Source organism: Rhipicephalus microplus, unplaced genomic scaffold, assembly GCF_043290135.1.
Source record: "Rhipicephalus microplus isolate Deutch F79 unplaced genomic scaffold, USDA_Rmic scaffold_48, whole genome shotgun sequence".
NCBI lineage: Eukaryota > Metazoa > Arthropoda > Arachnida > Ixodida > Ixodidae > Rhipicephalus > Rhipicephalus microplus.
This window is the reverse complement of record NW_027464621.1, coordinates 2241632-2255102: the sequence shown is the minus strand read 5'-3', so window position 1 is coordinate 2255102 and position 13471 is coordinate 2241632. Positions and strand designations below refer to the sequence as shown.

Genomic DNA, 13471 nt, shown 5'->3' with positions numbered 1-13471 from the left:
CATTCGGTCCGAGAAAGGCGTTTTCCAGTTGCTCAACACATCGCATGAGCCTTTGGTCACCACCGCTGCATTCGACCTTGTTGCGGAGATAGCGTGGCATGTTACGCGTTTGTGTCATCGTAGGCACTTCTTGGGGCTCTTTCTCTTCTGCGTGGTCATCTGCGTTGTTCACGGCCATCTCAACGATATCCACGTCTGACAGCATACCGCTAACAGGGACGTCCGCATCGTAAAGCACGTACTTCTCAAAGGCAGTCTGCTGTCCTCAATATCGCTCACGCAGCTGGTTGCCTTGCGCACTTCACTACACAGCTCATCACAGCAGCTAAATTCCGCGCCAATGTCTTCTTCAATCAATGCCGGGGCGCGAGCAAACCTTGCATGAGCGAAGCAGTTGGCAATCGCCAGCGGGCGTATTTGGCGCCAGGCTTCGGCCATCAAATTGACTGCACCCAGGGCTGAGACAGCTGCGCATATTGCGCACTTTTGATACATTTTCGTTTTTTTGTGCCAAGCTGCTGCAAAAGCATAAAAATATCGAAAATTGTGCTGAACTGCGCCAAAACAGCCTCGAAAGCTTGAATTTTGATGCGAACCTCAGCTTCAGTGGGGAAAAGAGGCCGAGTTGACTAATAAGACGCCCCCAATTGTGTTTTTTTACTTTGCACCTTTCTGGTGTGAAAGCTCCCATACATGGTGCTGCCATAATCTCTTATAAAGTGTTGTAAATATGCATGACCCCGCAAAAATGTGCTGCCGTTCATCAAGCGTGCTGCTTCTAATAGCTAGGCTGTGTGTTTGGTGCCTCTACTGTTGCCTAGCGAAAACTACAGAGTCAAGCGGCGAGCATAGCGGAACTGACTCTCAGGTTCTTTGTTGTGCGTAGCGCGTTCCTCCGGTCGCTACAGTTTTCATGTCGACACCGCTCCATGCGGTCACTATACGCGTGCGCGTTTGCCGCGAGTCCTAATCGCATGCATGCGATTTCTTAGCGACAGGGACAAACTTGCTGTCGTATTTCTCTGCAGGCGACGCGTCTCCTGGATGTTCTGGCGCGTGCACATTTTCAAAATGGGTGCTGTGGGTGACAAAATGCATCTAATGCATTCCCGGTTTATGCCCATTACCTATTAATTTATTTAGACTAGCGAGTTCTCATTGAATTTAAAAAAGCCATCGCACACGTAATCCGCACATCTGTGTCCGCAGGTAGAGAGACTTGGTTCACGGCCACCGGATAAAAACACTTTGTTTTTTACCCAGCGATCGTGCTTGGTTATTTGTGAAGCCGTCATGACAGAACGCGCTTTCAAATCATTGATTGATATGTGAGATTTAACGTACCAAAACAACTATATGATTATGAGAGATGCTGTAGTAGAGGGCTCCGGAAATTTCGACCACCTGGGGTTCTTGAACGTGCACTAAAATCTGAGCGCACGGGCCTACAGCATTTTCGTCTCTATCGGAAATGCAGCCGGCGTAGCTGGAATTGGATCCCGCGACCTGCGGGTCAGCAGCCGAGTACCTTAGCCACTAGACCACCACGGTGAGGCTCGTTCAAACCATGTTAAACGATATTATCAGGAACCTCGTCGCTTTATCCGCGACTCATGACCCATCAGTGACCACATGGCACAGTTTTCATGAACGGTGATTTGCCACTGCTCCATTTTGTAATCCAAGCTCGCAACGAGCCTTTGCGAGGCGTTGCTGCATGCCGGCTCTGGGCTACCTGAGCTTTTAGACTTAGCTTTATGTTTGATTGGTGTTTCAGTCGGCGGCTGTTCCGCAGTGTGATTTTGTTTTCTTTCTTTTATTCTTTATTTGCACTAAAATCGGCCTCTGTGCATTTGGTGGTTGGCTTGCGTGGACACGAATTCATTACCAGCATTGCGATTCGAGTTTCTACATTGATGGTGATGACCTACGATTTAAAGAAAAATAGAACTGGCCAACGTGGGCTGTAGTAATAACACGTGGTTGCTCCTGTCGAGGTGTTATCAGTACCAATTGCGTATCACATAGCTGCCTGACAAGGTGGATAGCAAGCGGCTGCGACCCTGGGAATTTCAAATTCAGCCTTCACGGCCGTGTTTGCCACGTATAGTAAGAGCTAAGCATTTGCACAATGTCCTCGTTTCCTGTTGGAAGTGGACTTTGCCTTCTTCCCTCCTGGTCAAGATTTCGAGATATACACTGTCCCCTCTGAAAAACGTTTCAAGAAGGGGCAAATACATGGCACCTATGATGGGTTAATGCATGGCGAAAAATTGTTTTAACTTAACTGAGATTTCAACATATGCGAGTTCGAGTCAACGAGGGTTTACTGTACAAGTTAAATATTTGACCAAATGTGCTGAAATTTTGCCAGCTGATTACAATCGAAAATTGGGTGTCATAGCCTGTTCAAAGGACACTAAAAAGCAAAATCATTTTTCGCGTATTAATGAAGTACACTTTCAGAAACCCCAAAACACCACTCTTTCCGCGAGACGATGCTTGGAAAACGAGAAAACGCGCGAAAATAAAATGCAAATGGGGACACCACCTTGAGATTCCTGCACAAAACACCTGATGTCATAATTTTTGAAAACGTCTACTGGGTCCTACATAGCTTCTAATCGATAAAATTAAAGTACATTGTCATCTGTGGGTACCATTGACCTAGCATACGAAGTTTCAGAAAATCGCGTCTAGACAATGTCGTGAAAATGCGAAAACTACATCTTGAAATTTCTTATGTCATATATTTCGGTGCAAAATTTTAAAGTGAACCTTCAACCTTGATTTTCTCCGCCAATAGTGGACTTATAACAGTGAAACTTATGGCATTAGAGTTCTTAGTGTGCAGCTTATCAATCTAAGCTGAGTCATTGTTTCTCTTTAGTGTCTCTTTAGCACATGTAGTAACAAAATTACAAACATTTCTCCTCCTGTGCAAGTGGCATCCTGAGCACACACTGGCAAAAAAAAGAAAAAAAAAAAAAAACACAGGACGTCTATTAGTCCATTAGTCACACATGTCCTTGTAAACGTTTTCAGAAATTCCCCTCCCCCTTTTGCTTCTGTTCATGAGGCAGCATCGTCACATTGTTTAGGTCAAAGCTATGACTTGGTCAGCAGAGTTCAACAAGCTCCATCTGAGAATGTGTTGCGTGTTTGACTTTCCTTTCTTGGTCTCTTGCTGCTTGTTTCGCCAGTGTAATTTATGTTGCTTCGCAATACCTGCATCATACCTGTAGATGATCCCGCACTGATTGTCCACAGGTTTGCGGTCTTTGAATTTCGCGAACACGTGTCCCAACAGTTTATATGCTCAGCGTACCCAAAGCTTTCTGAGTAGGCTCTGGTACACCCTACAGAACATAGGGTATCAATCGATGTCAATGGTCAATGGATGTCATCTTCCCTTGTTAAGCACTTTCCGTACCTCTTTGTACGTTTTTATTTAAATGTATCATTTGGCATGTAATGCATTATTTATTTTGTACGGTGTAGTAAAATCAACTATGTTACTTTTTCACTGTAATTGTGACGAGTTACCTTTGGAAACTCGGTAACTGTAGCACTGTTCCTGTTTACTGGTAATGTGTCCGGGACTAAGCACAAGACATAAATATTCACACATATTTTTTTTCCCTGCAGGTTTATGTTGTCATAGAGGACAACTATGCTTATGTTTTGCTTGAGGAATACACTAGGCAAAATAGGGTGAACACTATTACTGTAATAAAAAAAGATGCTCTGTACCTTTCTGAAAAGGAACCCAAGAAAAAGGTAAGTGTAAGCCTGAGATCTTAATGATTCATTGTTACAGCAGGATTAGTTCGAGTAACGTATAAGTAAAAATGTAATAAATAAATCTGGCATATGGTATAAGCATAAAAAAATAGCATTTAATTCCTTGTTTAAAATCTCAGTGCATGAAATTTTCCATTTTTTTTCCTTTATTGTAGGCATCTGTGCTTCTTGGTGAGCCCCACTTTTGTACAACCATTCTACCTTGGGACAACTTGAAATTCTGGTTCCGAAAACATTCCCTGCAACACCTCTTGTGCACTCCAAGTGAGCTCGTAACCATTCCTCAAGGCTTTTCCTTGAAGGCGGTGGGTGTCAACTTCAAAGACCTTTGGAAAATAAAAGCTCCTGTGCATGCAGTTGAAGGCTTCGATTTGAGCTCATTTGACAAGCTGATTCAGGTAAGTTGATGCCAGCAGTGTGCTTGCTCAATCAATTTTCAATAATTTGGCGCTAGTGGCAGCAGTGTAATTGGTTCAGTTATCTAGCTTGTAGCACGAGCAAGTGGCAAGAACTTAAAAGCCCTCTACTGAATAAGTTGAAAAATTTAGTAGTAAGACGGTAAGTTGGGCCAGTTAGGATGCATCGTGAACTTACAGCGCAACACCAGAAAAAATACAGGACAGGGAAGGAGCAAAAAAGGAAGAAAAGACGGCTGCCAGTACCTATATATATACTTTTCACCCCGTGTTTTTCCAATAAGCAACAGTTGTGAGCCAGCGCCGTCTTTTCTTTCTCTTTTGCTCCTTCCCTGTCCTCTATTTTTTCTGGTGTTGCGCTGTAAGTTCACCATGAAAAATTTAGTCCTAGGTGTAGTGTGTGCCCAAATTAAACTCGCCCACTTTTTATCGTGTAAAAAAAGCAACAACAATGGCATAAGTGTTTCTATTGAAAGGGCAAGTGAAATGTATATGCAATTCTTTTTGCAAAAGAAACATATCAATATGCATCAGGTGCAGGACTCATGAGCAAAACTATTCAGTTGCGGAGGCAATTGGTGGTCGCACTTCAGTTGTCTGGGTGGGGCCTTTCCTCTGTTTTGTCGTAGCTGACCGTAAGGTTTATAAGTGTTTGCACAGTTGTTATTGAAAGCACTTTTAGAATGCAAGAACTGATATATTTTGACACAACATTTCAAACTGATACTTAACGACATTTCATGCCATAATGTAAAAGCAACCTGAACTCTTTCACAGTATGAAAGAAATTGGAAGCAAAAGAACAACTTCAGTGCTGATTACTGTATTTACTCGCATAATAGGCCACATTTTAAAACCCGGCTCTTAGTTCTGGGTGCGCCTATTAATCGAGGTAAAATTTCTGACTACAGCATAGACCATTGACAAGGTACTTTGCAGAAGTCAAGAATGTCTGCACTAAAGCCGAAACAACTTTGTTCAGGCTACACTAGCACAAAACGAGTTGAGCATACAGTCTCAAGTTTGAGAATCGAGGCATAAGCGATTCGGTATGCATTGAAATTTCTAAAAATTGACATAAAAAACCCATGTTGCCAACGAAACAAACACGAAAAAAAAGCTACGGAAAAAAAGCACCATCGCGGAAGTTCGCCGATTATGTTTCAGGCCACGTAGATTATGCGCATTTTCACAACCGAACTTTTGTATGCTCAACGGTACCCATAGTTCCATTTCATAGCCTCGCACCAGGTATCCAAGACATTGCAGTTGAATAGCGAAACACCATTCGAGTGTCACAAGCTCCACCCAAGCCACCTTTTCTTCAAGTAAAGCCGCACAAAACCATAATTTTGATAGACAGCGACCACCACCAAAAAGCACCAACAGTGAATAGGCCTAGCCTACAATTCGGCATGTCGCAGGAAGTTTCTGCAAGACACCATGAAGATTCGGCGTTGATAAGATTGCACTTAAGCGCTGATCCAAGAGCAGCACGTGTGATATAACTTCCATGTTTGCAGCCAGGGAATTAACGGCGACAAAAGTCCGCCGAGCTTGTGAAAGTCTGCGCAATGGCAGCAAAGGCGAAAGCTCGCGTCAGAAAGCCGAAAAGCTTTTAAATTTGCTGATGAAGTAGCAAACACCATAACAATGACGCTTTTCCCGACAAGAAGCTTAACGCGTATTTGGCAAGGACGTGATCACACGTTTCATGCGGAACGCATGCGGCCAGGCTAGTAGCTGGAGCCACGCGGGTGCTGGTGCATAGGTTGTTCCGACACCAAGCAACCACCCTTCTTCCTCACTTGGCAAGCCCTTGCAGCTGGCACAGCGCTGCGCAGTTTTTTTCTCACTTCAGTTAACGTATGAGGGTGTCCAAGTGCAAGTGTTCAAACACGATTAAAAAGCTACTGATCACAGCCAAGTTCGGGGTGTGCCTATTATGCGAGTAAATACGGTAAATATCAAACAGTCCTTGCTACCTGTTACATGTTTTGTCGCAGTAAAAGAAAACTTTTATTAAACAATATTCACGGATCTTGACTGGATGCCTCAATACCAAACAGTAATTGCCATGTTGCTATCTTAGCTGGGTGTGATGTGAAAAAATAAAATTCTGAGGTTTTATGAGCCAAAATTATTCATTCATTATAGGACACACCATGATGTTCGCAACCAATATGCTTCCACAGTTTGTGCCACTTGGCATACATGACTAGTAATCACCGATGTGCTGCTCATGGCAAAGCTGATCATGTGTCTACATCCTCCAGGGAATCAAGGCTATCTAAAAAAAAAAGCTTTGAACGTGCCTTCGCTTTGCAACAAACTGACAGTGTGAACAATTTTCAGTGCTATCTCAACTCTACTTCACACGTAGATTCAGTAGGGGTGGGTCTAGGTGTACTGCTCGTAAGTTGACGTGGACACCTCTATTAATTCGATTGATTGCAACAAAAAAATATATGTCAAAACTACAGTGCATGGAACTGCATAAGCACTAGCCTTTGAAGTATTTAGTACCGAGTTCAACCATTTCAGAATGCTCAGTCAATAACCGATGATCCTGTGGAGCCGCAGCCACTGTGGGAGTATCCATGCAAAGCTGTCACACAAGAGTTTGTAATCATCCAGATTGACATGAGGAATGACCCTGAAGCAACGGGCACTATATCATGTGATGGAGAGGTGCCTTTTGAAAGGTAAGGATCTTTTTAATTGAAATTAAAAGTAAAATACTGGTGAAGATGGCCAGTTTTCTTTGACCTCCTCATGTTAAGAAAATTGTGCACATTCGTTGTGGCTCTAACACAGAATCCTGTTTTAAGTATGTATCATTTCTTTATCTAGCTTTTCTTAAAACAGTTATTACTATTTCAGTGTGTAAATGGCTGTGTTTTTCAACAAAAGATAATTCATTCACTGCGAGGATATAATTAGGGCTGCTTTTGTGTTATGTTTTAGAAGATGCCAGCATACATAATCATAAAACTGTTTTTATACCTCTGGGTGTTCGTATTTACAGGGTGGAAATGCTGCACCATTTGTGCTACATTGCGCTAATCTGCTTCCATGCCATCTTGGGAGCTTTCATGTACTGCTGTTGTCTGCAACGTGGTGTGCAAATGCGAGCTCTTATTGCCTGGCGCACCTCCTGTAACATTGATAATAATGCAAAAAACTTTTAAATGACTTAAGCTGTAAGTGTGAAACAAACATTGAGTGCAATATCAAACTATTATAATATTATATGAAGTATGGAAAGTCAGTAACTTTTGGGTTCGATCTTGCATAACTCTCTAAAACGCTGATGTAAGCAAATATGGCCGGTCCTGGGAGCGCAATTTTCGTGGTGCCTGTCATCTTCATGCGAAGTAAGTGGACGGTTTGCTGATGTGTGTCAAGATGGCACGCACATTAGCGCTTGCAACCATGCCCTTATTATCAGTGTTCACTGCTGCTGCTTGAGCGATGCTTCCCTTTTCTCCGGCTTCCTTCATGCTCCTTTTTCCGACGAAAGACTGACGAGGCTTTTCCTCTCTGCTCGAAGAGCCATTGACGGCAGGCATCGCTTGCAGGGTGAGGCAGTGTCATTGCATGCACCGTTCATGCTACAGAGATAGCCGCCTTCTTTTATCTCTGCTTCAGCAGTGTTTGTTCCCAGCACTTGCGCACTTCCATTCATGCATAGAACATACGATGTATGGGGCAATTTGGTCACTTAGGACTTGTGGGGAAAATGATGGTGACATTAAAAACCCACTGAGAGTGTATACTTGTGCTACTTGTAGATGTCAGCAACAGTTCTGTTTGATCAATGTGAAAATTTAAGAAGCGTCTCTGAAGCATAGTTGGGTTTAGCTATGCATTGTGCTACTTATCTTAATTTTTCTCTTGGTCTCATTAGTTGTAGCACTTCAATGATGGGAGCATAAATTTCCTAAATTGAATTTTATAGTCTCCTTGGGCTTAGAATGAATTTAGGATTAATTAGTATATATCTAGTCGACAGTTATTCGTGTCAGCTGTGGCGTTTTATTGAACGGACTGCCTACCATGGCTTATTGTTTTTCGGTTTTGTGTTCACATGGAAAGCATAATATCAGAAGTGTCCAACCCTGCAGGGGTTTTTCAGGAAAGCGAGTAAACATTTTCAAAAGTAATTTTTCAATCTGCATTCTGTCATTGTCTATTAGTGTGAAGATGCCTGTGAACACTGGGTACTGCACGTGATTACAATGGTTGGGCTGGTGAAAGTCAATAACTAAAACCACATGCAGTTTTTGCATCTTGAATTACGTTTGTTTTAATAATAAAATGATAAAATACTAGTTTATAACTCATAAACTGCCATATAAAGTATTACTGCATTTTTTCAATATTTTGTTAAGTTAGCCCGACGAAAAAAAGGCCCTTGCGGTGTTACAGCATGAGCCTTTATGTTTACAGCTCATAAACTGCCATATAAAGTATTACTGCATTCTTTAAACATTTTGTTTAGTTAGCCTGAAAGAAGAAAAGGCCCATGCGGTTTTCTAGTTGTGTTTAGATGTTTTAAACATTTTCTTGTTCCTTCTGAATGGCACAGGCCGCCGTGCTCACGTTTTTCCGCAGTAGGCAGGCAGGCAAACGCGATGCCTGCAGCGCCACCTGGTGCTTCTTCTAACAAGCGAGGGAAGAAAAAACGCGAAAATTACTCCCGACGCCAGAAAAAGCTACCAAAAGTGCATAAAATTTAATTTTAAATTTTACATACATTCAAACCTTGCAATAAATGCGGTGTTAAAATATAACTTTATGACGAATTTTTTTATATAACGAGCATTCATTTGCGTGTAAGATGAAAATTTGTTACTAAGAGGTTTGAGGGTACTTGTCACTGGTCCCATTGATAGGGAGGCAATCGCCGGGCGGGCTGATTCCTAAAGCAGTATTGCCCCCACCCACCCCTAACGCACCATGAAAGCACGGACAATTTAGGGATGGTCCTTTTGGTGTGCCAGCGAACGCAAGCTGTGGTCCGAAGAACGAGGCAGAGCCGGGAGTTGATAGCAAAACAAAAATATATTCTCGGATAAAGCACAACGAACAACACACAGACGTGTACACTCAGCAATCATCGAATACAATACGACATCACTCACAATGGACTAAGAGAGACATTGAGGGCAAGTGCTTGTCTTTGTTAATTACAAAAAATATATATTATTTATAGTTTTAAAGCTCATTTTACATTGTAAGCAAGACAAACTCAGATGATGCATGTGGGCACGTCTGAATAATAAATTTATTCACACTTTTGATACATCTTCGTATATCTACTCATTTTCTAATTGCCGACAGCACAAAATTGTTCTCTATTTCTAGTCACTTTTGTATCATGTTTTATTGCATAAAACTGTTCTCAGTAGTGTAAGAGCATTGTTTACATAGGCAAATAAAATCTGTTTGCAACATGCCATGGTTTCCTGTTGTGGGTACACGAGCTAAATGGCAGTGCTGCGTTAGCCTTGCGTGTGTCTATTTGCCATTAAGTACCGAACAATTGTGCAGTAGTAATAAGCTGCACCAAGTGTAATGAGTTTTGATTTTCGCCTGCTCCAACTGATCGAAAACACAAATTTTTGTGCTACAGAACTGCTATAAAATGCTTATGTAGCTGCTCCTAAATTTCTTCAAAAAATCCTTTTGCTCTGAAAATTGCTCCAAATCTTAGATTTGCTGGACCACCACTGCTAGATTTCCTTGCAGGCCCGTAGCCAGGCACACTAGCAGATCAGAGCATAGTCTTGTATAGTATAGTGCAGCAACCGATTCTGAAAGAGAAGTGAGCATGAGGGGGAGGTGTCTGATGTTGAGAAAAAACTACCAGGGGGAGAGGCTAGCCCTCTCCCCCCTTGGTAGTCTTCTTTCAACATCAGACACCTCCTCCTCCTCATGCCCACTCAGGCTTCGACATCCTTTTTCACCACTCTCCATTACTCCATTACGCATTGCTTTCTCCCTCTGATCTATTCACTTTTCCTCTCATCTGCTACACTCGGTAGTAAAGCTTGGTTAACTCCTGTGGTGCTTACACAACCAAGTTCTTACACTACACAGCCTTACTCCAAGCCTAAAATGGCTCTGCTGTAAATTCTTTCTTTTCAAAAACACCTCCATCTCACTTTGAAGCCTGCAGAATGTGGTAGTTTACTCTTACGACAGCTTTTAAACTTTAAAAAAAATTTTTGATGAAGTGTTTTATCACTTTCACAGCAATGAAGATGAATGCAACGGAGTTGCGCTGTGGGCCGACTTTGTACTGGACGACTCAAACACCATTACATTTGGTCCTGCAAAAGCTATTGTGCCTGGACATGAAATAGTTTGGGACCGCTTTTCTCGTCAAGGAGTGTATTTTTTGAACTGCACCAAGCTAAAGCCTAAAGTTCTCAAGTGGAGCTTCAAGTTCGATGTTTCAAAGGACTTAACGAACTTCGATGTTTCAAGGGACTTAATGAACTTCAACTTTGATGTGCAGTGAATTTACATGTGCACTGACCAGTTGACTGTTTTTGTGGCTATGGTATCTTGCCTGCCATGGTGTGAATTTCGTTTTATTTTTTTGAACAGCAAGTTGGACACTGCTAATATTTTCAGCAAGGTGCACTGTTTTCGCTTTGGACAAATTGACTGTGTCAGGTCTGAAGTGTCTTAAGTTATTTTCAATAATAAAAGTCTCCCATCTCTGTGTCATGCCTTCTAATTTTTCATCCAGACATCAAAAGAATAAAATTACCTTCCCGCCGAGGCATTGTTTCTATCTGACCCAGCCATTTTCAAACACATCTCAAGCCGTTTTTCCATAGTTGTATAAAACCCCTTCATGTTGTATTGTACAGCGTATCTCGAAGTACGGCCACTAGCGTGGGTTTGGTCTTAGCGAGACGCAGGGCTGCGTTCGGACAGCCAAGGCGCCTAGCGCAGCGTGGCAAGTACACAGTACTGCTCTCAAACAAGTTGCAACACTTTATTGCCTGTGGCAACACCAAAAACGCAGTACAGAGCCCGTTGCAAAAGGGGCGGTGGAAAAGCAAACGAGGCTTATCCGCGCCACGGGTGGAAAGTACAACACAAACGGTGCCGCGAGCACGTCTCCGTGGGCAAAAGGGATTCACGGTGACACGCCGCTGAGGGAAATGGGCCCCCGCGACTATGCTGCGTTGCTCTCATGATCAGGGAGAACAGAGCCCGATCGCTCCAGCGAGAGCGAAATCCGCTTGCGTTAGCTTCGAGAGGTACGGGTCAGCGTAGTAGGACCACGCGCGAAGACACCACACCGCTATTCGGCCTAGCGTTTAGAAGGGGCAACGAAAGGTAAGTGGGCGCAAGGCGCTGTTGACAAGTCCGAGCGAGCTCCAAACAAAAGAAGCCGACGGACGGAAAGAACACGTGTGCTCACTTTTTGATGTCCTGGAGAGGTGTGTGCCTGACTCGACGCATGTGCGCAAAACGTCCTGAGTGGTTCAAGCGCAGCGCTACAGTCGACATTCGGGTGAGAGGGGTTGAAGTTACTCCCGCTCCCCCGGAGCCAACGGACCGCGGAAAAGGGCAGAGTCGTGTTAGGACATGAGAATGGCAGAAATAGGTGACACAGCCCGCGCAATGGCGATGGGCTAGCCTCAATTCATCTCCTGAATTTGCCCATAGGTAACCAGCGCTGGAGTTTCCACGGCAGCCCTGGCGGTCAAAGTGCCCACATCTGAGCTGCTCCCGCAGATGAGAGTGGCGGCTAGTAGAGGCAGTGTGGGCGTGCATCGCTGTAACAAAACCAAAGGGCACTACTGGCAGTACTGCTGCATATTCAAGTGCAACAACATGTAGAAAGGGGGAACACATATCCATCTACATTTTTTTTCTTTTTAATCATATCAATCATGATTGATATCGCCGCGGCGATGCATTCAAGTGGTCAGGCGGGCAAGGTATGCTCTCGCTTTCCTGTTTGTATTGATGTCGGGCTGGTTTCTACACCGAATGGCGTGTGTCTGCTATATTTATTCAAAAGCGAAGATGGCCACCAGTGGAAACCAGGTCCAACAGTCGAATTAAAACGGCGTTTTGCCGAAAATAAAATGAGCGTCTTATGCAGCGTACGGCATAATTATTTTTAATCTGGCCCGCTGAGTGTTGAGTCGTGCACCTTAGGACCAACAGTTTCTCATACATACGCAAATCTGACCACCATCACCGAGCTACATCTGGTGCCACCTCATGAAGGATATATACGAAAGGCTGGTAGCCTACATTATTTGTAAATAGTTGAGCGTATAAAGGACAGCTGTGTTGTCCACAAGATTTGTGTGGAGACACATTCGCTTACGCCCTTCAGTTGTTATAAAAGATACTCTCACGGTGAATGCCCGATGCTGAGATGCCTCTGTTTACTTAATTTGTGCTGAAGACAGGGTTCTTGTTACGAACAAAGCAGCGGACTACTCGAAGCTTGGCTTTCTGGAGTCGGCCGATGCGGTAAGCTTCTTTTACAGTGGCTGCAGTGGCCAAGTAACGTTGAAATTTATTCCTTGCTAGAGAATTATCAAATTTTTTCAATTTTTGCTCGTCATTTAGTTTGCGTAATGCGAACTTTGTTTTTCCGCTTGCCTGTGTTGTCTTAAAATAAACGTGTCTTTTCAACATCGATAATGGCTAGGCTATCATGTTCCAAACAAGATATCATTTTAGGCACGCTGTAGTGTGGGTATCAAGATTAATTGTGACCGCTTGGGGTTCTCCAATGCGCACACATATCTTTGTTCACGGGTGCTCTTTGTATTTCACACCCATCGAAACGCGGCCGCCGTGGTCGGGAATCGATCTCGCGCCCACAGCATAGTAGCTGGATACCACACGTGCTATGCTGTTACGGTGGTTAGCTTGATCAACGTTCCAGTGCATACATACTGCGGGCATGGCGTACAAACGATGCCAAAAAAAAATTGATGCAGCTACCACTTTGTTTTTTTACTACAGATGTGGGCAGCGTGGTATTGTCGCAGCATGGACTTATCAATGGGAGTATGTCAGCCTGCACACAAAACTTATACAACCAGAATATCAGAACGAGAGAGTCGCCATCACGACACAGCATTGTCCCTTTGATGCCTTATAGGGCTACTCTCTGTTAATAGTGGTTTTAAATTAGAATGCATTTCTTAGTCGGGCTATGTCAGCCATCCCGCAGCAGCCGCGCGCTGGCAGGTGTT

General features: G+C 43.5%; 1 protein-coding gene across 2 annotated transcripts in view; it reads left to right on the top strand.

The window, feature by feature from the left end:
- The window catches only part of LOC119177260 (protein arginine N-methyltransferase 7-like), a 73754-nt gene extending 62798 nt beyond the window's left edge, over positions 1-10956 (top strand). Inside the window, exons 11-14 of one of the 2 annotated variants that reach the window (XM_037428701.2) lie at positions 3649-3780; positions 3960-4202; positions 6765-6925; positions 10482-10956. In XM_037428701.2, the coding sequence (XP_037284598.2) occupies positions 3649-3780; positions 3960-4202; positions 6765-6925; positions 10482-10749 (804 nt within the window). In that variant the 3' untranslated portion in view covers positions 10750-10956. The remainder of the gene's footprint in view (positions 1-3648; positions 3781-3959; positions 4203-6764; positions 6926-10481) is intronic. The other variant, XM_075884796.1, reaches the window with a different exon arrangement.
- Positions 10957-13471: the final 2515 nt, after the last annotated feature.